The 25209-nt window shown below is 39.7% G+C and overlaps 2 protein-coding genes across 7 annotated transcripts in view; one reads left to right on the top strand and one right to left on the bottom strand.

The window, feature by feature from the left end:
• Positions 1–25209, top strand: part of LOC119559976 (synaptotagmin-like protein 4) — a 61856-nt gene that overhangs the window by 10891 nt on the left and 25756 nt on the right. For 5 of the 6 annotated variants that reach the window (XM_037873216.1, XM_037873215.1, XM_037873214.1 and 2 more), the window contains exon 2: positions 23662–23985. The exons of the other annotated variant lie outside the window; for it this stretch is intronic. In XM_037873216.1, coding sequence (XP_037729144.1) covers positions 23662–23985 — 324 coding nt within the window. The remainder of the gene's footprint in view (positions 1–23661; positions 23986–25209) is intronic. 6 annotated transcript variants of the gene reach the window in all.
• On the bottom strand, positions 4677–6460 carry LOC119559979 (meiosis-specific nuclear structural protein 1). Its single transcript, XM_037873222.1, has one exon. The coding sequence runs from the start codon at positions 6297–6299 to the stop codon at positions 4836–4838; it is 1464 nt and encodes a 487-aa protein (XP_037729150.1). The 5' UTR covers positions 6300–6460; the 3' UTR covers positions 4677–4835.

Below are 25209 nucleotides of genomic sequence, written 5' to 3'. Positions count from 1 at the left end.
CCTGTGGCGCCCACAATTTTCATGCTAGATATAAAATTTTAACTGAACTGTATCGGTCTCGTCAATACCTATCGATTGACCAAAAAAAAAGTTTTCCACTCCCACCCTAACGCCCATAACGCTTAAATCTGTCTACCGCCGGTAGGTGGCGCATTTCAGTCTTGCTTTGCTGCTTGCTTATTTCCATTTCCCTTTGGTCCCTTTAGCTGAGTAACGGGTATCTGATAGTCGAGGCACTCGACTATAGCGTTCTTTCTTGTTTTCTTTCTTTTCGCTCTCGTATATTTGCATTTTTATCGAAATGAAAACAGCTGCCACAACTGGGGAAAGATAGCATTTCTGGGCTTGAGTTTGCGTTTGGGTTGGGCTTTTGGCCAGTTAGATGTCTGGCCAGTGATAAACCCACATCAGAATAAACTGGTCGCGAAAACTGTAATCAAGCCAAATGCAAATCGGGTTAACTGTGCTTTAACGAGTGTCATCAAAAAAGTGAACTTAAGTGATGACGGTTCGCCAGATGAAACGATGAAAGTAAGGGTGTGCAAAACGGGTGAAAGGTTTGCCCCATAATAGAATACCCTTGACTAGCCAGTAGCTACTTACTGACAATTCTTTAATTTCAAAGCGAAATTCGCCACGATTCAATCATTATAATCCGTCAGATCCGATAGCGCAATTATCTTATAGACATGCCAGAATAATTATAGGCAAATTAACGCTCTGCCTTTGGTCACAGAACCCAAATTGGTCAAATCACATTAAGCAGCGCAATTGAGCCGACCGAAAGTCAGAAAATAAAAACAAAAAAACAAAGGCTGAAACAAAAATCTGGCCCAAACAAGTCTGTCAATGGTTGCCGGCGACTTTGTTTTGTTTTCGCGTGTTTTTGTGCCTGACAAATTCAATGGCCAAAATGGCTGTGAAACATTTTTGTGAATGTGGCGGAAAAATCTGTAAACAAGCGTCAGAATGGGGCTGATTTAAACAGCCATAGATACGTTTGTAATATAAACTTTGTAGAAAAATGTTAGTTAAGGGGTATCTGATATCCTTCTAATTGATTAATTTTATTTATGTTTAATTAAACTAATATGTTTTCTTAAATTCATTATTAAATTTTATTCGAAACCAATTAAGGCTTTTAAAAAAGAATTGTATCTGACAGAATTTAGCTTTGGTTTAAATGTTTAGAAAACTGTTTTCAATACAATCCAAAGTCTAATTAAAAGTTATTTTATCGAAGTTATATAATATACATTCGATTTTCCAACACTTTCTGATTTCTTATTTAAAAAGAGAACTTTTGAAGTCATAGTGATATTTTCTTTTTACCTCAACTGTTCGTGTTGGCATTTAAAAAAGAATTCCCACATAGATGAATCAGAAGGCGGTCAACGGAAATGCAATTGGAAACTTTGAGAGTTTCAATGAACTCTGAGAAAAAATGACTCAGAATCTTTGAAATCGGTTTAGTTAATAAAGTAAAAAGTTTGTATAATTTATGGTCCAGCTTTAGTCGGAATTTCCTTCCCTCGTTTTTGTTTTTGTCACAGAAATCGTAACAGTTTTTGGGGGGCAGTATCTCAAAAGTGGACCAGAGTATGAGTTGTTATTGTTATTCGCAGTTGTTGTTACAATCGTTATTGTGGTTGCTTTTGTATTTTTTCAATATATTTCTCGTGGCATCAGCTGCCGCAAAGTGGCTGCAATGTGTCGCCGAGGCGATTGAAATTCTTATTGAACGCCAGCCCAAGTGAAGCAAAGTCAAGTCAAGTGTGGAGCGGTTTATTTCGTTTTGTTTCGCCAACGCCAACGGTCAGCGCCTGAAATGTAAGGCAGATATAATGGCCATAACAATAGCCATAAGCTGGCTAAAATTGAATTGTCTCTATCTGGCGTACGTGAGTGTATCTCACCGAAGGCAGCCAGCCACAGATGAATAAGCTTGAGCTGCACTTAACCATTTAATTATTGATTTGCTCACCCAACGGATACATTACCTATTTAGGTATCTACTAAAGGTAAAAGTTCAGAACAACAGGAAGGTCACGGGTTACCTGACTTACGTAAAATAATGAAACTAAGTAAACTTTTATGTGAGTTTAGTTTATTTTTATAAATTTATATGTCCCCTAGAAATGAACTTTATTACTTAAAGTTGAACTGAAAAATTACTTAATTATTGAAAACTTAAACATAAATGGAACAAAAAAATTTATACAAATATGGTATTCCCCTTTTACCTCTCGAAAAGTTACTCCATTATTAAAGTTTTAAGCATAAATTGCATTTAAATGTGCTACAAATAAGGTATTATTATATTGCCTCAATTAAACCTTTTGTTGCTACTTAATGGTCTTAATCCCAGGGGAGTCTGCTATTTTACAATCATATTATTGACCTTATTATTGTTTATGGCGACATACCATGGGCAGTGTCTGCGGCAGTCGCATTCGCTGGCTTTGCATTAAAAATAATTGTTTATTTATAGCAGTCGATTGGCTGCGAAAACCAGTTCGAATCGCAGCGTTTAAAGTGTGGAAAAGCACACAAACAAATCGCAGCCCAAGGGCTATAATGGAGCGTATACAATTATATATGCTGATATCATCTTTAGATAATTGCACGCAATTTTCGCTGGTCGCCCACGTGAAAATCGAAAGATATACACCAGCTACTACTTCGACCGATATCTGTGGGCTGCATTTTGCGTGGGCTTCCGCTCATGAATTGGGTGGATGTAGATGGATTGGAATGGATTGGCTTGGCTGATGGCATTTTAAAGCCACCGAACCAAAGTAATTTTTATGAGCATCTATTTCCTACGTTTGTCTTTCGGCACAGCGACATTAGTATGCAATGCCACTGCATTTTCCGTGTCAAGCATATGCGTACTGCCTGATTTCCACCCGCCGCAGCCAGCCAACCTATAAGCCATGTTAACGACGCGTCGCTGCATTTCCTTCATTTTCCTGAGCATTTCCATTTTCCATTCCCATTCCCAGCATGGCAAGCAAACAGCTAACAACAACCCACTTCTCGGGCCTTTTATTGCTTTGTTCTCTGGCTGGCATTCAATGTCTCTGAGCCTGTCTTTCATTGTTCCCTTTTTTGGTCTGCAACGAGTCTCGGTCTCTGTCTCTGCAGATAGGAAAAAGAATAATAAAAAATATCAATAGAAAATATATATAATATTTTAAAATATTCTACCTTACCTTACCTTTTTTATAAATAGAAATAATTATTGAATATATAATATTTATATTTAATTCTTTATAATTAGTCTGCCCCATATATTTTCTTTCAATGTGCCCCTTTCTATGCTGGCCTCAAATTGTTGTGGCACGAATCCCGGGGAGAAAAGGTTCTTCGATTCGAGTGACCAACGGAGCAGAATCAGCTCAATTACTCAACTTTTGCAGATCTCGTTTCCAATTTCATTGCAATGCAAACACATTTGCAGCCACACGACGGCTCTCATTAGAGACAGTAAGGCTCTTCCAGGTGGAAAAGGTGCAGACATGCTCGGGCACACAACATCGCATCTTGGCCAAGTTGAAGATCTGGCCCAAATAAAGTTTTTGGCACAAAAAGTTGGCCAACCAGCCAACCTCCTGTGACCAGAGTCGAAAAGACAAAACAACCTCACACCATCGGCAGCCTTAACTTGAAACAGAAACTGAGTTGTGGTTGTGCTGGTTGCTTCTGTAAAGTTACACTGAAAAATAATTATAAATTAGATTAGTCTTAGCTAAATGAAAAATCAAGAGCTAAGTTTGAGACAATTTTGATAAAGCTTTGCGGATTTTAATAAATATGATTTTTAAAACATCACAAGAGAGAGTATCAACATATTCTTCCTACCAGTATTAATTTTCTGTGCACCTAAAGGTAAATATATCTTTTCTGTGCACACTGAAGTTGTTTCTTTGAGGCAAAGTTATTTTCAGAGAAAGTTTGAGCAGGCCGTCAAGAGGCCAAGAGGCCGTACCGAAATAGTTGCCAAAAAGTGACTTTGGCAACATTCTTGAGCCTTCTTTGGCTGCCGTTATGAAATTCAAGCCTTCCTCCGAGAGCCGGCTAATAAGTCCAATAATGGAAAGTAAAAGTTCCGCACGCATGTATGAAAACCCACTACATAAAGTGCACTTCCACTTACGTTCGAACCGTATTGATGTAAACAAATTTTCCAGCTGCAATGTCGGTAAACCGGTTGTTCGGGTACGAAACCTGACCTGCTGCAAAAGCCTGGCCAAAGAATGGGTAAGAAAGTGAATTTCATTTGCCTTGCCAGCAGCCCAGGCAAAGTCCATTTCGGAGTACATGACAGCAAAATGGAAAAATTAAGCACATCCTGTCCAGTGGGCTGAAGCACTCATCGAGACTAATAATAATACACTTGATACCAAATAGACCACTAGACGTCTTTAAAAAGAGGTAGGATGGATATAAGTAAACCTTTTAATAGATTTTTATGAAAGCCGCAGCATAGAAAACATAGTTTTAAGTTTGGGGAGTTGAAGTCTTAAAAGGAAATAAACAGGTGGACTTATAATAATACACACGATACACGATACATTTCTGTTTGGAGAGTTGAAATAATGAGAGACTAATTTTTTTTGGGAAACTGAATCTGAAGCTTAGAAAATAATGTTTAAGGAAATTATTTGATTGTGTATTTTTTTAACAGCTTAGATAATTTGGATTATAATAATAAAAGGCCGAAAAAAATATAGCCTCAACAATTAAAATGTATAATCACTTCTGAATAACTTCTTGATCACTTCTGAATAACTTCTTGATCACTTCTGAATCACTTCTTGGTCACTTCTTCATCACTTCTTGAGGTTGAAGGTATTGAGCTCCTCTTCGGTTAGGATGGACTTTTTAAGCGCGGAGAGAACTTCGTTTGGCTGCTGGGCGAGCAGCTTCATGCGCTCCGAGGCCACAAAGGCATCCTGGCGCTCCTGCACATTTCGTAGTTCCTGGAGGATGTCCTCCACCTCCTGGGCGTCGGCCAGCCGACGCTTCTTGGCCTCCACAACCATATTGGCCATGTCCCGATAGCACTGGACATCCAATCGCCGGGTGTTCTCCTTCTGGGCCACCTGCATCCGGTACTGCCGCTCGCCGAAGCACATGGGATCCTTGGGCATGATCAGGGCATCCTGCACGGCCTTCTCGCGGAAGAACTTCTGCTCCTCTCGCTGGCTGAGCAGCTGCTCGCGGATCTCCTGCTTTCTGGCCATCTTGTTCCTGGCCTGTTCCAAGGCCTTCGCGTTCTCCTTGGCCTTAAACTCGCGGATGAGGAGACTGGTGATCAACTGGTCACGGGACTCCAGATCGTGCTTGATCTGGCTGAGCTGGAAGCCCAGTCGAGCGGCATTTATGTCCCGGGCCTCAATCTCCTCCCGGTGTCTTTTCTGGGTCCTGGAGACATAGGCCGCCGTCACGGGACCCAGGGCGTCGAGGACACCTCTCTCCGGCTTGTTCTTCTGGGCCTGAGCGTAGGCCTCCCGGGTTTGCCTCAGCATGACGGCCGATTGGTCCAGGGACTCCAGGAGCACCCTGCGCTGCTCCACCTTATTGATGGCATCTCGTAGGTTGTCCTGCTCCACTTTTTCCTTGCACTCCTTTAGCTCTAGACGTCCCTCCTCGATGGCCTCCCGTTGATCCTTTAGCCGCTTCTTGCGAGCCTCCGAGATCTGGGTCATAAGGTCATTGCGAAAGGCTGCAGCCTTCTGGATCCTCCGCCTCTTCTCCTCCAGCTCCTCCTGTTCGATAGCCCGCTGCTTCTCCAGAGCCTCAGCCCGTTCCCGCTGCTTATCCTCCACCGTCTGCTTGATATTATTGAGGATCTTGTTTTTTACGGACAACGCAGTGTGGGCTCGGGCCACCTCCATCTCAAGATCTCTCAGATTATCCACATTCCTGTGCAGTTGGCGGCATCTACTGGCCTCCACCTGCTGGCGCGCTAATTCTGCCGCCAATCCAAGGGTTATATCCACATCCTTTTGCTCTTGACCCTGGCGCGGATGCATGTGGGTGTTGCGCTGGGAGGCCACTTCCTCCACCTGGTACTTGACCTGTCGGTAAAGAGTGTTTTCCGCCACTGAGGTCTGGGAAAGAATGCGGCAGGCATCCTTATCAGAGACACATTCATCGCCATTCGGCATTGGCTTAAAGTGGGTCAGCATGTTGGGAATGGGCTCCTGGGCTGTGGTGGCGAAGATCGCGACTCCAGGATTGTCCCAGACGCCATGGGCAGGGCGATCCGACTCCGAGTGGTGGCCATGCATCGTGATTCACAGAAACTTACCTCCTCCAGATAAATAAAATCTGTACTTACATAAAGAAATAACCAGGAATGGAGTAGTTAAAGAGTATTCTTGGATTTTTCTCGATTATAACTTCAATGAATGTCTTTTCTGTGTGTTAATAACCTGTGGATAACTAACTAACAGAAAAATTGACAGATATTACAAAATGAAATTTTTGTGATGGATAAATCAGACTAAAATACTCCGTATATCCTTGGGCTTTGGAAAAGTAAAGGCTCTATTAGTGGGCATTGTTAAAGAATAAAATAAATATTATAAATTTGTAATGATTGTTTTATGAATTGGAAAAAAACGCCAGATCAATAATATTTAAATTTTAAAGAACCATAACATTTTCCCTACAAATAGAATATTTATTTGTTCAATAAACTATAGTTTTTCCTGAGAATCTCTGTTCCGGTAATATTAAATTACTTTCTCTTCTCAATTCTGGGAAGGCATTGCAGCTTTATGCAACTACTTTCCCTGAAGCTCAGAAACATGCACTCAAATGTGGGCCGCCGGAGGTTTTGTGGACTTCCAGTGGATTAGCATATTTGAGTGGGTTCTGTGCCATGAGGACAGGAGATCTCTATGCATGGCCACATGGGGGACCACACGCTCGACGGGGGGGGCCAACTTAATGGGGATACGAGTGCATCAAAGTAAAGCTCAAGTGCTTTCCCTGGCGAGGGGACCTCGGAGCCCTGTCTATTGGTTGTATGTTGCTATGAATTTACATACAAATTTGTATGGCAATCCCATCCCAGCTAAACGATTGAGTTTCTAAGCTTGGATGCCTTGCACTCAATAAAAATAATATTTTTCCTGCATTTCAAATAGTATTTGAGTTTGATAGGAATTGGAATAAGTGCATATGCAAATTAATATTTTTAAAAGCTTAAATAGTTAACATACTTTACTACAATCAGAATAGCGTTTATGAAAAGGATTAAGGATTCATTTTATTAAATTACTATATTCCATGCGCTTTTAAAAGTTATTGGGTTAAGGGAAATTTGAGTAAGATGATAGGAAAATTAATATTTCAACAAAAATTAAATAGAACATCAAATAAAATCAGAACATCCTTTATATACAATTTTCCGATATAACCAATGATAAAGAATTCGAGAAAAGCAAACCTCATCAAAAAATATTTAGTCTTGTTTTGGAACTTTAAAAGTGGTTGGTGTAAACTGAAAGGGGCTTCTGCGAGTGCTGAACTAGAAGTTCTCCAGCGATCTGTCGACCATCTTTATGGTCCAACCTCCATAATTTATATATAGTTATCTAACTGCTGAGCGCTGGTTAAATGCTGCCCTGTCATCGCCGTCTTCATCATCGTCATCGTAATCATCGGAGGCAGAAAACAGCGGAGCTCCCAGACCATCAGTCACTGTCCACGACAGCAGCACTTTGGATGAGTCTCTGGCGGAGGAGGAGGAGGAGGAGGTGGTGGATGGGTTAGAGGCATGAGTAGCTCCAGTAGCAGCTGCCGCTTCCGAAGGCACTTTCCTCCACGCATTTGTAGCTTGTCCATGCTTTTTGCCGGCCAGAGTCCGGATAACCTTTCCATTTTACAACTGTCAACCGCGCAGCGAATGCGATTTGCCAGCGGTTTGTTTTATATTTTTTTGTCCCATTCCCCCTTTTTATTTATCTATATATTTTTCTTATTTTCCCCAGTGTCGTAATTACGCGTAAAGTTGTGTGCCTGCATTTGAAATTGTACGCAATTTTCCCAAAAGTGTCAACGCATGTCGGGCTTTAAAGTTTTGAAAAATGTTAATTTGTGTTCGTTGCTAATGTTGCATTCGCTTATTTTCCTATTTTTTCTATAACCACTGCAGCTGCTGTTGAGGTTTGTTTGTTGTTTGTTGGTAATTCGAATCGAACGCGTCTGGCATTACATGACACTCATTATTGCACATTAAGTTGAACGGATGATGGAAAGTGGTGGTATGTCTCCGTCCCTATGAGACAGCACAAATGGCTGACTGGCTGGTCTGGCTGGACAATAGAAAGCATTGTTGCTTACCTTAATTGATTTAATAAGTATATCTGCCACTCGCACGGAAGTTCGGCATTAAGCCTTTAGCTGGGTCATCGTCAATTAATCAAGCCATCTTCGGGGAGAAACTGTCTTTGTTTGGGTCAACAAACTAACAGGTGGATTTCTTTCGGTTTTTAACCTTTAAAGTTGTAAGTGTAAGGAGCTGTTTTATATCAGTGTTAAAATTACGAATAATTGTTTATACACACTAAGAAATAAAGAACGAAAAAAAAAAACTAACTTCTTAAAATCAAGAACAAAGTATTCTTGAATTTGTTTTTCAAGATGAGGCGATCTTGAAATACAGATAAAAGCAGACTCTATTTTGTTTTTCCGGACGAATATGGTCTTTCGAAATCAGAACACTTCTTTTCAATTTAGAAAACTTCTCTTTAAATCAAACTTGGAACACTTTTGAGGTCGATGTTATAATTTCGAGAACGTTTTTTCTAAGTGTATTGTAACGAGCTTAAGCTTTTGCGCATAGTACCACCTGAGTACCGAGAATTACTACCCAGATAGAGTTCCCAATCGGGTACTCTTTGCTTTCTTTGCCATGAACAGATTCGAGGAACTCCTTTCAAGAAAGGGCAAGCCTTTCCCTACTTGTTGACCCGGAATGTCCGACAACTAAGGAATGTACACAATAGAAAAGCGCTTGCATTTCCATGCATCCTACATATCACATATCTACATACATATATAGTTGTAATATAGGGTTTCTCGTATTCCACTGGGCAACCGCATAAAAGAAACTTGACCCCTTGTCCCCTGCGGCCCTTGAGTGCGGGATTTGTGCAGTTGATTCTATTTTATTTATATACTTTGACTTTGATTCCATTTAAAATTGAAACTTCACCGTAACTTTAGACGGGGCAATCAATAATTTGAGAAATGCTGCCGTTGGCTGGGACAAAAAAAAAAGGTGCAGAACGACGGAGGCAATATGGAAAAACTTTCAACTGCAAGTGGCAGCCAGCTCAAGACAAAGTTTCAAGTGCAATTTTCATGCAAACAAATACACCGGTCACCGGGGGGCACGACCTCAGTTGGGTTTATATTTTATTGAAAATGAAAATATCAATTTGCTTTTCAAGATACACATAATGACATTTTACAAAGAGGTTTCAAAGCTTACAGATTTATTGATACTTCAATCAATGCTGAAAGGGAATTTGTTTATATTTTATACAGTTTAGAAATTAAATTTTTTTTAGCAAAGTATTTCCATTTCTTAGCTCCGAATGGTATATTATCGAAAATAAATATATCACTGAAGGGAAAATATAAATTTGGTTTATTTAATCCTATTTGGAGACGATATGGAGAATTAAAAATAATATAAATTCCTCACAGTGCTCTTGAATACTATTCGTCAACTAACTGAGACAGAAGAAAACATAGAAAGAATAAAAAAGGTGCAAGATATGCGAGTATGAAAGGAAAAAAACTACGTCTTTGCTAAAAAGAAAATGCACTTTCAAAGTAGGTAAGCAGATATTCCAAGGAATCCTTGTGTATTGGAAAATTTAAGCGCCTCTTAAGTCAGAAAAAGGTACTTTATTTTGTGAGCTTTTCATGCTAGCGTTATGCTTCTGTGCGTGTTTCTGGTTCAGGACACAGAATGAATTCTAATTAAATTGTGTTTATAAATAATGGCCTTTTGCCCGGGCCAACCACCAAATTGAGTTACATAATTATGCGTGGACTGGCTGTGGCGGTGGCCTAAACCAGAAACAAAAACCAGAGTGGGGCGGAAAAAGACGAAACGAGGCAATCAGTCAAACCCAAAACAGCGATACAAACATTAGGATTTGGTGTAGAAGTGAGGGGTAGATGGGTAGGAGCAGCATTTCATCGATATCAAAGTCTCGATGCTTACACACTTAATCGAATTTAGCGACAATTTCACTGAGTTTCCATTAGCCGGTTGTAATGGATGATTTTCCAATTACCGGTCGCCCTGCCACTTTGCTTTTCCCCAGTATTTTAGGACCACACTGCGTATGGGTAATGGCAGTGGAAACGGCAAATGCGATGCCAATCGCACGCACAGTCGTCATCCACCTTTCACTCCGCAAAATGCAAATCGATGGGGGCAATACCAGGGTTTTTGTTTCCTTGTGGCTTTTGCCAAATTGCTCGCTTTCTTTGTTCCCCCGAGTTGATGTTATGTTGATGCCGATGTCGATGTCGCTTCATCGAGCCCAACAGCCACATTTTGGCATTTCCGAATGGCAAATAAAATTGATACACTTTCATTTGTGGTCGCGTGTGTGGGTTGTGGATTCGAGTGCACAGGGAAAAAGTTAAATAGAAATTCGTCATCTGTTTCGTATGTTATTTGAGTTTTTAAATTACCTTAGGCACGATTTCTCAATGTACGGTTAACTTTTGTCTTTGAGTTTAGTAGCTCAGTATAATATTAGGCTTTACTTGCCTAAAATGGTTAACTAGAGTCATGACTTAGTTATATTTTTCGAATCTGACAAAAAAGAGATATCCTAAAGTTAAGTTCATGTTAACTTTCTCTAACAGAACACAACACAACAACATAACCCTAACATGACATTGAAAAATGGAAACTTAATAGTGATGCTGTTATTTATTTATTTGTTTATAACTATTTTAAACACTTTAAAATCTTTAAAATTAGTTTATGAATATCTATAATGTTTTTAATCTCTGACTACCTTAGGCCCGATTTCTCAATGTCTTGTTAACTATTGTCATTGAGTTAAAATTTAGAATCTCAACTTAATGTTAGGTTTTATATGGTTGAAAACTCTTATCTAGAGGCATGGTTTCGTTAAATTTCCAGTTGCCGAAACGAAACTGACACAAAAGACAAAAGAACTGCATGCTTTCTCTAACAGAACACTGACTGGAACCTTAACCTGACATTGATAAATCGGACTTTAACAGTGTGATTGATATTTATTAGCATAGAAATATTTTAAACAAAAAATCCTTTAAAATCTTTTCAATGTTTTATATTTCTTGCGCACCAGTAACTTTCAATAATACTGCTCTAAATTCCAATCGAATTAGTTTAAATTCCCTGAACCGAATCATGTGTGAATGCTATATTTCTCCATGTGGATGTGGTGGGCCGATTGTTGCCTTTGTCATTTCCATCACAATCAATTTTTAATGCCCAGCATTCAGCTGCCCGAGATCACGAACCCGAGCACGTTCCTCGAGCTCCATGCCCCATGCCACATGCCACATGGCCACATGGGGCACGGTGCGGAAACATGATTTGCCTGTTGCACCGAGTGGCCTTTGGCACCGGAGCGGAGGAATCACATGCTCCGGTGTCTGAGTGTTCCGAGAAGCCTTTGACGCAAACGGGTCAGGTCGCTTCCGATGGGTTTTTGCCGGGCTGTGGGCCCACAAACTGTTGCCAGATTGAAAATCGAAAATTGGCCTCAACAGGTGCAGCTCAGAGCTCAATTATGCCTGACAGGGAGTTGAGATAATTTACTGCTCGGCTGTGTGGATTGACATTGCCTTTAATTAAATGCCACTCGATTGAAAATGTAGAACTGACATATCAATTTTCTAACCACCAGGCTCAAAACCAATAATTCACATGGCAAATGTGAAAAGGTTAAATCAAATGAAGCCTCTGCAAACGATTGTGTTTCTTGATTGCCCATTGAGCTTATGAAAGAGTAAAACTCATTTGTGTCAAAGTCTCGGGTCAATTTAATTTTCTAGTTAAATATTAAAAATCAATTTCATCTGCAGGCGGCATTTCCACAAAGGTATCGTATCGTAAATATATGTTGACCATAAAAATATGTCAAAATAAAATGTCATAGATTTTCCGACCATCGATTGGCTGCACATAACTTTCCACTTAAATGCAGCTGTTGATTGACACATGGCTGAAATTGAATTAAGTTGGTTGTCATAAATTTTATAGCCAGCCAAAGTGGAGACATAAGCCAAAAATGAAAAAAGCGCTTTGTGCGCCGCATGTGCGGTATTAACAGCCAACTACTCGTGCGATATGTGTTTATATATATGTATGGGATATATGTTCGCATAAATACCTAAATAAAAATCAGGTACACCGCCCACCCAAAAGCCAAGCCAAAACCCAGCCAAAACCCAGCCAAAACCACTGAGCCACCAATCGAGTTCGCCAGATTTAGAGCCTGGGCAAGATTAAAAAATATATAAAAACACGTGAAAAAGGTTGGGGCTTCGCTTGAACTAACAACACAAATTGAAATTTATGAGTGTGCTTTTATTCGAATTTTCGGAGGGAAACAAATAAATTTCCAAGTGTGCACTTTATTATGGAGGTACCTAAGCACTTTTCGGCTAAGTGATGTTAGCTCAATTATGTAGAAATGTCGGTTAAAGTTGAATTATAGTTCATTAGGTTTTCTCTAAGTTATTGGGAATCTTGGAATTTACTTTCCTTTTTAAAACAATATTGATATTTTGGAAGTACCAAAGCACTTTTCGGCTATGTGGTGTGCTGCTTTATTAGTTTTTCCAAAGACCTTATATTATCTTTGGTTTTTCTCTAAGTTATTAAGAATTTAAGAATTTATTTTCCCTGTAAAACAATATTTATTTAGTATTTTCACATCAACAAATGTAATAGTTATTTCCGAAAATCCCTTCAAAGTTCTGCTGCCAAACTTTCAGCTTGATTGTTTGGCCCACTAATTTGATGCAAAGCGTGAAAATGCAAATCCATTTTCCCTCGTTCCCTGCGAGACTGGGTCATAAATCGTCTGGACATTACATAATTAAACGGAATTGTTGGCTAGTTAGCGTGTACGTTGCCTTCAATTACTTAAAATTCTGAATGGCCGGCAATGAATTGAACATTGTCACGCTTGCCCAGAGGAAATGGTCCATGGACGAGGTGAAGTGAAGAGGGGCGTAAAGTTGGCCGAAACGGAAGACGTCGAGTAACGACGAGTACGAGTAACGCCCGGCAACGGCACTTGGTTGGCCAAATTTGTGAGCCGGCAATCGGGCTTTTGGCCATAAGTCAACAACCTTTTTGGCAGGCGGCCAATTTACGCACGTACAATTTGTCGTCGGCGGCACGTAGTTCTCGACGCCAAAGTCGAGTCGACTTTATTTACGGTTAGCCGTTGACTCCGTCTGAAGCTGAAGTGGGTTCCAATGGCAGCGGATTGGGAACGGTGGGTGGCTATAACGGTGGGGCATTCTGGGTTGCAAAGGTCACGCGGCGTGACGGAGTTTGTGCAGGGACCGATGTGTCGAAAGATAGACATCTTGAGAAGGTTAATTCGCACTTACAACTTAAATATGTGGATTTATTTAGATTGCTCGGATGACTTACCGAAAAGCACTTCCTATTAAAAGTATCTCTATCTAAAAAGTTTTTGGGGCAAGTTTAAGAGCCCGAATTCTGAACTATTTATAAAAATTTGAATTAGGGAATTTCTCTATATTAAACTGTTGAGAACCGCATCCTCTTTTAAGCAAAATAATTATTGAAATTAAAATAAATCATTATACAACTTTTAAAAAAATTGCGAGCACAAACAATTCTTCAAAATATTGTGTTTAATAATGTTTTATTTTGAGTAGTTATGAAAATTATATGGATTTTCTGGAAATTAATTAATTAATTAATTAAATTATTCTGGAGCACTGATTTCCCTTTTAAAAAACTCAACAAAAAGTTGTGAGATATGTTATACAAAATGTTATCAAATGTGATCATAAAAACTACATTAAAACTTATTATAATCTACTCATCCCGTTTTTGTTAAACAAAAAGTTTACTTCTACGAAGAGGAAGTTCTTTTTGAACATTAACAAAACACGTCAGTAATATAATCCACAGCATCGCCCTTTTTCAGCTCAGCTTAAACTTGGATTCGCAACAAAAAGCATTTTAGCACGCATTCAGGTGAAAAGCAGAGAGTGTAAAGTCAACTATTTTGGCGGCATTTTATGGTCTTTTCTTTGTTTTATTTTTTTCCCAGCCCGGCAGTCAGTCAAGCGTTTCCAGCTGGCCAGTTCGGGCATTTCTTTACCCTGGCCCACCCAGCATCGTTACTCTTTTTATTTATATTTACTTTTTGTGCAGACGCCAGCCATAAATTTATAATTTTGTACGAGGAGAAGCAAATTTTTCGAGGCTCTCGTCCGGAAAATGCGCCTGGGTCGCAGTCGCAGCTTCATTTGACTAAGTGTTTAGCAATTTTGTTTCGTTTTCGCATTTCCCATTTCCCCCTGCCTTTTGCTGTGTACCATAATTTTAGCCTTCTTTTTTTCTACAAGGAAAACCCAAGCAACCCAAGCAGTTTAGGCCATTCCCTTTAATGTTTTCATAACTTTCGGCGCGTCTGTCAATAAGTCGAATTCTTAGAAACAAACTCGAAACTTAAGTCAGGTTACGTGACTCCCATGCCAATGGCCTTTCGACATCCTTTCAATGGTACCGATTTGAATATTAACATTTCGAGTGGGTTGAATGCAATATTCTCCACTTGCCCCAAGCTGGCCAAAGCCAGCTGTATTTCAATGTTTGCTGTCCAGCTACAAAGCTGACTATTGTCCTGGTTTTATTTGCTCTCTCTCCACGCACCGAGTCAGTTACCTGCTATTGATTTTGTTTAGTTCACATATGGGACTTATCAAATATTAATCACGAAATATGGCCAACAATGCAGGCTTTCAGTTTTCCAGCTTTTATGTTGTTGTTTTCGCACATGCGCCAAAAAAAAAGTAAAAAAAAAAATAAAGAACAAGTCAACACCCCAAGCAACAGAGGCGGAGGACATAAATGAAAATATTGAAATTCGTTGAACACGCGGCTGTCATAGAGCATTATCCGGTATTCAGGACATGCGACATGCATGGCATTTTTTATATACCTTAGTATACATATATGGGGTTTCTACAGAGAGATATAACACCAATGGACACACGGATATATGTATTATATATATTTAATCTCCAGAGCGCGATTCGGCCATGTGCGGCTCACTTGATTGCTTATTGAAAAGAAACAGAAACAGAAATCGTGTTTCATTAGATTGGTAGTGAATTCCCCATGCCGGTCACATATGGGCCATTTCGCTTTTCGGGGACGATTCCTATCCTGTCCGAGCCTCCATGATTGATGGCTGCATTTCATTAGGATAATGAGCGGAGACAATGGACACTAAAATCGAGCGACAGCAGATTGTAAAAATATCAGTTACCAGCAGGATTTGGGTCACCTTTGATTGAGATTGACCAAAAGTATCGGGTTTCTCAGGGCATAGACCCTCATTTAAATCAGAGAGGGTCTTCAAAAGAACACCTTTTTAATACTTAAATAGATTTTGAAATATTTTTAGTTGATATAGCCCTATGTCGATAGCTTTGTAATAAAAAACAGAGGAAAGGAAAGAACAATTTTATAAGTATGTAAGCTAAAGAAAAAAGGGAGGTAAGATTTTATTTTCAAAAATGTTCCAATATTTAATGCAACGCAACCTATTGAACATTTATTCATAATTTAAAGCTGAAACAATTTTTAGAAGGCAATAGTTTCCGACTGTTTTTATATTTTCAAGTTCCTTGTAGACCTTAAAGTCCTCCATTACCTTCAACAATTTTGCAGTATTTAATACAGCGCCATATACGGTTCTTTTAATTATAATTACCAGTTTAAATTATCTTTGGAAGGTGACAGTCTTTAACTGTTTCCATATTTTCAAGCACCTTGTAGACCTTAAAGATTTTCATTACCCTCCATAATTTTTCGTCATTTAGTACTGGTCCATCTAGGGATCATTTAATCATAATTTAAAGCTAAATTATGCGCTTGACCCGGCCAATGAGGACAACGGCAAAGGTCCGGCCAATTAGGCACCCCAAATGTCAATTAAAAAAGCATTTTCTCCCCCTTTTTCCCCGATTTCGCGAAAAGGGCGCGCTGGCTGAAGAGCCAAGGCAAATAAACAAACAAGCGGGCCAAAACGGAATGACAGACAATGGTCAACAGTGAGTGGGGGCCAAGAATAACAGCAAACAGTGGGCAACAAAGGCGGCAAAGGCAACAATCATGGCTACGATGACAGCCCTGACAGGCGATGCGTCGATTAACTGTTATTTAGCCGGTGCTTAAAATGGCAGCCGTGCGATTTCCGGTGCGCCATTGCTCCCCCTGGAAAAATTCCCCCTCGCCCATTTCACTTGTTTTCCCCGTTCAACGTTGAGCGGGCAGGAAAGTAAATGAAAGTACAAATTGACAATTTGTTTGATTTGGCACTGGAGCAAATCTCGGAAAACAGCAAAAAATCAGGCAACAGGCAACTGGCAGCTAAAAAAAGCGTACGTACCAAAGGCCCCCAAAAGACTTTTGGCTATAATTTAACGCACGAATGGCTCTGTTAAGCGCTGCAAAAAGAGGAGAGCCAACAGCTAACTGCTGCGAAAACAACTCGAACATCATTTTCTGTTGGCCGAAGAAAGACCCTCCTAAGCCCTTAACGCAAAACTTTTTCATTCTCTTCCATCTCGGGGCTTTTTCAATTTCATTTGGCCATTCGCAGAGTTGTTCTGGCTCCGTTTATTAAGTAATAAATGTTTGGCAATTCCAGTGCCATTACCAAAGTGGATTTCCCAGCGAAAACTGGGCCATAAATCGTACAGGTTTTTCTTTTTTCCAACAGCTGATCGAAAGAGAAAAGTGACACAGTTCTCTAGTTTGCTTTTGAAAAATGTCAGAGAGATGTGACAAATCGCAGCCCAGCGGGCAAGAAAGCAAAATCTGAAGCCCAGCTCTTTTTCATCTCGGCGGTCTATTTGTGTATTCTCTGTATTCTATATGGTCTACGTGGCCGTGAGCTATTTTTTGCAGCAAATAGCAGATGGTTTTATCTCACAGCTCGCGTTTTTATTGTCTTTTTGTGTGGCGGCAACGGCGTGCGAAATGCGCGGCAATCAAAATTTGTAATGGCACAAAATTTATGTCTCGTTGTTTCCCTGGCATCGCTCTTTAAGCGCTTTATTTACTGAATTATGCAGAAATTGAGAGGAATGCCGAGTCCTGCGACGACTTTAATATGCATGTTGACATTAACTTTGACTTGCTGAACACCTGGCGTATGCGTATTGCAGCTCATGAATATTGCAGTCATTCTCTGAAGTACGAAAAAACCATATATCTTTTAGAATTCAATTTATCGTTTTCCCAACCTAATTTGTTATCTAAAATATTTATTTATATTGCCAAGACTACCCGATAAGTTTATCGCCAATTTACACCAGGAAACTATGATTAGTTCCTTATTAGCTTAATTACCAGGAAAAGGGTTGCCGGGCTGCCTTGCCTGTGGCCTGTGGTCCTGGCCACTATCATTCATCTGCAGATGGCCACTTAAACCCGGCTGAGGACAACGCCTTATGGGCCATAAGCTAATGTAAACCCAAGGGGGCTCGGGGGGCCAACCGCTGAAAAGGGAGAGGACCATTAATTTCAAGACATGGCCAGCCCAGAAATAAAGTCCTGCATGTGCTCCATTGTCTGTCCCCCGTTTTTGATGTCAATGTACTCGGTTGACACCTCGTCCTTCTCCCCTGGAAACTCCAGACCTCCGCCCCCGCCCGATATGTAATTATGCAAATGCTGGATCCCAGCTGAGGGCCGTAGGAACCCATGTCTTTGTCCCTTGCCCGGTTATCAGTGTCAAATCGAAGTTTAACAACTGGAAAGGACTAACGGTTGGGGCCACCAAAACTTGAATACTCTGTAAAAGTGTCCTTTTTTAACAGGATTTTAAGTATAGTTATTTGCCCTTTTTCGACTGGTTTTCTCTTTAAACTTTTTAAGAACGTAAAGTACTTTAGTACCAACCTTTTCGGGGTGTCTCTATTCAACAGGATTTTAAGTATAGTTATTTTCTTTTCCAGCTGGTTTTACAACTTCACCATTTTTAAATATTTGCCTAAAAGAAAACAAAACATTTTAGTTCCAACCTTTTCGGTGTTATGAACCGTTTGATATAATGTGTCATGCAAACTTTTGGCCAACTGAGCACATACGCGTGCATGTTTATTTTTTACGGACCTGACCCATTAAGCATACGACACGTGTGCGCCAAGTGCTTTAAATTCAACAAAATTCGCATTTAATTTGATTTGCCCAGCATATTTGTGTTTAAGCGCTGTTTTGTCAAGAACACAAATTCATCCGACAAACAGGATAATTTACAAACTGCATAAGTGCAAAAGTAAAACACGAAGGGATATGTAAATACCTTCATTTTTTTTTAGATGGTTGCGTGTTCCAGACGACCACCGCGTTTTAGTCCTCACATTTAAAATTAATTAAAACTAATAACATTTTTAAGCACTTACCTCAACACACATGCACACGGGCTATGGGGTGACGCCATTTTGTCGTGCACTGCATAATTAAAAGGCGCACAAATGGCAGGCCATTTCCGGTGCTCGACCGTTCATATCCGCTTTAATTTGAAGCACCTGCGATACATTTAAAAAGCCACGCCTCCCGGCTATCTCAAGTTTAGTTTTTTATTCTATTTTATTTAACTTTACTTTTATCTCTTCGCAACGCTGTCAAAAAGTTTTAATTTGAAACGGAAACGCGAGATCCACGGCCGGCTGGCCATTGCCTTAGCCACTGGCCATTGTCCTTGGCCCAGCCTCCGAAATCCATCGCCCAACATCCAGCAGTCCACTCCAGACGCCCCGACAAATCATATTTAGCCTGGTAATTATTTATATTCGCATTCTCTGGCACATCAGCGCCACTGCTGGGCGTCATTAAAATCGTAAATCTAATGGACAAGCCGGTGCTGCCAACGACCATTGGTAGTGAGCCGTTGACTGTGGTCGTGAATGGTTTGAATTATGGCATATTTCAGTGGAAAATCCTGGGGGAAAACCGAGCAGGGCGACAGGGCGGGTAATCATTTCTCTAGTGTATTTATCACCAGCAGCGTAGCTTGAAATACCTGACCAACTTAAAAATGCTTACTTAATACTAAGGGGTGGTGACAAAATTTAAGACTTCAAGTGTCCTCAAAATGTCCTCCACAATTCAACCCATCAAGCACTAGGCAGAAACTCTTCAAAATGTATTAGACATTTAAGTAAAAATGTAATAAAATTCAGTTTCAAAGACAATTCAGTAAATGTTGGCTAAATCGGTTGATTGTCTTTATTCCTCTTTAAAAAATGTATTTATACGGTGCAAAACTAAATGGAAAAATATAATGGTTTTCTTGGAAAAAAAAACAAAATGTTGAAATATTCGGTTGATTTTATTCAGAGTAAACAGAATAACAGAGTAAAAAACATGACCTTAATCAATTGATAAATATTTTACACACCAATTTAGGAAAGCAGTATGACTTCCAGGAAAAATCTATTTAAATTTACAATTCCACCTATAAACAGTACATTTTTTTAAGCACATTAGTTTCAATAAGCTGCTTGTGATATTTAAAAAAAAAAGTTTATTGAAAGATTATATTTTGCAAAGAATTAGCTGGAAGATACTAATGAATCCCACTAAGCTTAAGCTTCTTAAGCCATCGATTTTCGTCCTTGTTTGGTGCAAATATTAAATCAGACCTTCGTTTGCCAAATTAAATCCCTGGCATTTGAAGTCAGACCGAGACACAGACCAATTGCATTAGCTGTAAGCTCTGAGAGCAGCGAATTATTTGCCTGTTGTCTGTTGCCCCATGGCAACATCAAAGCAGGACTCTGAAAATGTTATCTCTCCTTTGATATCTAATAAGCCATCGCTTTTGCGGTGTTTGTGCCGTTTTGCCGTTGGTGCAGGTGTTCGATCCCACACCGACCCAAAAGGTCACACGCCCGTCCAACCGGGCAAAATGACCCAAAACGACGACCCCACCCTTGGGATCCTGGAATAAGGACGCAGCTGATTTACATCAGTTTAATTAGTTGCTTATTTGCATAAGCCAGCAGAGCCAAGAATTCCGTTCGGTTCGGGACATTCGGAAACATGCGTAACGCTATTTGTTTAGGCCGTGTTAGGGTTTTTAATCATATTCTAACCAAAAACTGTTCCGCCACACAACAAAGGCTGCTAATCCAGGGTCTTTGCGCCGCTTTCATGGTCACTGTGAATTTATGGCCATTAGAGTTAGCACTTTTGCTGCACCTGCTGCTCCTGCTGTGGCTCCCGCCCTAATGGCTTATTATGATTATTAATTCATAACGCTGTCGTGCTGGTCGTGTAGCTACAACTATTACTACACCAGCACTTGGGCACTTGAACATGCGACGGCGAACACTGCCATTGCCACATCTCGACTCACATCCACAGCGCACACCCGATGTATATGCGATCCTGACATGCCAACAGATGGCACATTAAACATGAGCACGGATACACGGCAAAAAAAATCAGTTTCTTTGGGAAAAACAATTTAAAATTAATAAAGGTAAAAAGGTTAGTCTCTACTCAATAAGATGGTGTTTTTAAAAATATTGTTTGAAATATGGAGTCTTATACCTCATTAAACTAGAAAAAAATTCCCAATCGTTTTACCTTTGAAGTGGGACAATTTTATTTTTGACTTAACTTTCCAATTTACAAATGTAAAAAAATATACGACAACATATTTTATTTAAGAGGACCCTCCTGTGGAGGTACTATCAAGTAAGATAGGTAGAAATATTCAAAAAGAATGAAATGTCTTACCTTTTTCAACTCGTTATTAAAGTCCTTCATAATTTCAATTAATGGTTCAAAATGTTAGTATTGTCCTTATGAAAATAGATAAATATAAACAAATCCTAGGAAATCTTAATATTTCCACCGTAAAGTAAGAACAAAGTTAGATATTGTACGAGTGTTCTATTCACTTTGCTAACAGCAGTTATTTTAAGTGTGAGTTCAATCTGTCACAAGTTTAACATCGGTTTTTGGTAGCTGTACGCCTTTAAAGGGTCTAAAATATTGTGTTTAACATCAAATGATTTTTTAGAGTGCACAGGAATGGGTTGGGCGTCCAAAAACCAGCGTGCCTTTGCTGTTTGTCGGTGGGAGCATACTCAATGCGTTAACCAGGGCAATAAAACATGTCCCCGGCTGCGGGGCTGCGGTCCGCGGTTAGTTCGCCATTCTTGTGCTCCTTTGGCTGTGTTTGTGCTCCTGGGAGTATGCAACAGTTTTGGCTTGCCCTAGGTTTTGGGTTTCGTTTCCGCTTCCTGCCGTTTTGATGGCCGCTTCACTAGGCTCTGCGGCTGCCGTTTGTCGTTGGCTGACTTTGTGGCGCTAATAAAGCGCGCAAGCACTCCTACGCCGATGCTTGACTGCAGATAAAATTATAATTAAAAATTGTTGTTACTACGGCTGCTGGCAGCATAATTTACCCAGAAACCAAAGTCCTGTTTGGATTTTTATGTGCTCTGCGTGACTCCTTTAACGGCCCATCACATCATCACACTTGCCTACAAGTGAGGTCAAAATAATAGGGTTGTATAATTTATTGCTATTCGAAAAGTTCAAAAACATGAAATATACAGGAAATATATAATGAAATATCGCATTTATAAGCTTTTAACGGTTCTTTGCTTGTTTTTATATTTAATTTAACTAACATATAACTTTTATTGTACAGAAGACATTAAAGATATATGCATTTTGTGATGGGGTGTTTATTGTCATTCTTTTTACCGCTGCTGTACGCACCCATGTGTTTGTTTTATGTGTCACCAGCTCTTGGCCATGTTTTATAGCTCTCGCCTGCCAGCTGCACGTTAATATTAACCAACCGGCTTAAGGAAAAGCCGTGGGGCCTCCAAAAACCCGAAAATCCCGAGGGAACGGATTTCCCCCCTATGGAGGAACCTCAAACTTAATTTGCAAACCGGGCATCGACTTACGTTTGATTGCCGATTTAATTGGATTGCCAACTTTCACCAACATGTGCGTCATTTGCATAATTTGGTGACGACGAAAGGGACATTTAATTAGGCAGCATTGTCCAGTTCGAAATTAATCAAATAAGTGACGCTGGGGTCAAATATGTGACCATGGAACTCTTACTGAACAGTTGTAAAATCACCATTAGGGCTCATTTTGCAGATCTGAATTGAGTAATAAACTTTTGAATACAGTTTGAAAGTTTCAACAAGGGGATACATTTATCTAACAATTCCGAACGCTTTTCTCCCCATGCCAAGACAAACTCAAAATCCATATGTCGAACAACCAACAAGTCTGCATTCATATTTTTAATTTGCTTTGAGCTTTAAATTTGGGGCACATCCTGCTGCAACAAATTTGATTTATTTATTGCCTCATGGATTATCACTTTAATTCACTTACAACTGTGTTGCGCACGTGAAAAATGTTGCCTTAACCAATCAATCTAACCTAAATTAACCAAAATTCAATTCGAAAATCGATTAAATTGCTACTAAATCAACTAATGACAACTTTTTGTGTGCTCTTTTTATTCTTTGTCTCTTTCCATTCAATAACACATACATCACGCACTCACACACACTCACACCAAAATACCCAACAAACATGCTTGCCGCTTTCTCTATCTCTCGCCCTCTAACTCTGTTCAACTGTCGCCAATGTCATGTTAACTTTTGTAACGTGTTTTCGTTCCTTAACACCAATCTAACTAAAATGTCTATGCGTCTGTCGTGTAATTATGTTACCAATCCGAAACCAAATCCAAAACCTCCCAAACCGACCCACTACAAAAACCACTGCAATTTAATCAACTACAACAAAAATGTCAAAAACCACAATGTATCACGCAACTACTGAACCTGTAAACCACTCTGATAAATACCACAACGCCTACAAAAACTCTATTTCACTTACAAAAACAAACCTTAATAAATTTCAACAATAATTAATTTCAACAATCACGAACCGATAACCTTCTCAATCACTGTAATTGCAACCACAACTCCAATAACTCCAATAACTCCAACAACTCCAACAAATTTAACAACAATGACTCCAACCATTTCAACAACAACACCATATCGATTTCAACAATCACGAAACTAAATCCACCTCACTGTTATTACAACCACAACTGCAACATATTCAATAAACTTTCAACAACATAACACCACACAACAACAATGACTCCAACCATTTCAACAACAACCCTATAACAATTTCAACAATCACGAAACGAAAACACCTCCTAAACCACTGTAATAACAACCACATCTGCAACATTTTCAATTAACTTTCAACAACATAACACCACACATCAACAATGACTCCAACAATTTCAACAACAACAGGCTCTTGCGCGCCGAATTGTATGCTTTGAGGCGTAAGGGTGCGGCCAAGGTCGTTGGTGGAGTGCAGCCACTCGATGCCACACAACAACAACCACAGACAACCATGCAGCCCAATCAACAACAACAACAGCTCGAACAACACAATAACCACAACGCACACACAAGCGACCCGAGTCGCCACTGCGCCCGCTGCACCACCGAATTGGGGCGCATCACCAACCGGGGCGCCCCCTGTCGCGTCTGCAAGCTGCGCGTGTGCAAAGCCTGTCGCGAGTTCACATCGCGCACCACGGACTGGGTGTGCGTGGTGTGCCACAAGCAAATGTAAGTGTGTCCTCTGTTTCTGTTTCTCTCTCTGTCACTTCCTCTGTCTGTCTCTCTCTATCTCTCTAAAAATATACCTCTCTGTCTATATGTCTGCCCAACTTGCAATGCCAACCAAAAACTCGCAAAACTCTGTGAATGCGACCAAACCATTCAACCCACGCACACGAAAACTAAGCTAAACAACAAAACACTACTTTGTGTCCTTCTGCTCGTCGTTCAGCATGATTGTTCTTGAGGTGATGGAATACCCTTTAAAGGACCTCATAAAATATACATTACTCAAAACATTGGTTTTAGCCTAATTTTTTCTATATTCATTTCTATATTCATTTCTAAGAATTTGATAGGCAACCTAACCATAAAAGAATACTCTAAATATTTAAATGTATATTTAATTTCATAAAGCTATTAAACATCGGTTGAGCCGTAAAACGATTTAATAGGTGTCTAAAAGTATGCTACAAAATATTTAATTTGAAAAACCTCCGACTTTACTTAGCATACACACATTTTTAAGAGATTTTAAAGAGATTTTTGTGGACCACATATTGAAAAATTTCGAAAAAATATAAAGTCAATTAGTAACTTGGAAAAAATAGTTCATTCATAGTAATATAGTAGTAAAATTTTGTATAAATAGCCATAATGTATACCTTAAACCTTGGTTTAACTGTATCATAACTCCAATATAGACCAATAATTTTCCTTCCGTTTACTAGAATATATTTCCTTGTTTAGGGTATTTTAAGCCCAATCCCAAAACCTGCATTCTAATTTTGTGCCCTGAACATTGTTTTGCCATATCTTTTGGTGCGTTAGACTTTGTATCGCTTACGCTGCCATTTTGAACATTGCAATCTAATTTTGCATGCCCTTTTGCTTGCTTTGTGTCGCCGAAATTGTCACCCAAAGCCTCCAAAGCATCAGCAGATGGAAAACAAAGTATGGATTTGCACATGGGCAGAGACAAAATCTCTTGCTTGCGTATGCCCAAAATAATTCCAGCCATAGGTTTATGCGCATTGAAAGGTGATAGAAATGGTTTCTTTGTTTATTTTCCATTTTAGCCCACCTGTGCCCGTGGTCATCAGGTGTCACAGACTGCAAACTGAGACTCCGCATAACTGATGCGGCAGATTTTTCGTTCATTTTTCGGTTGCCCTTGCAGTTTTGAATATTTCAAACGGTTTGTTTTCCAGCTAGTTGTGTTTGTTCTGCACT

Source organism: Drosophila subpulchrella, unplaced genomic scaffold (assembly GCF_014743375.2).
Source record: "Drosophila subpulchrella strain 33 F10 #4 breed RU33 unplaced genomic scaffold, RU_Dsub_v1.1 Primary Assembly Seq354, whole genome shotgun sequence".
Lineage (NCBI taxonomy): Eukaryota > Metazoa > Arthropoda > Insecta > Diptera > Drosophilidae > Drosophila > Drosophila subpulchrella.
This window is presented reverse-complemented; position numbering and strand designations above follow the sequence as displayed.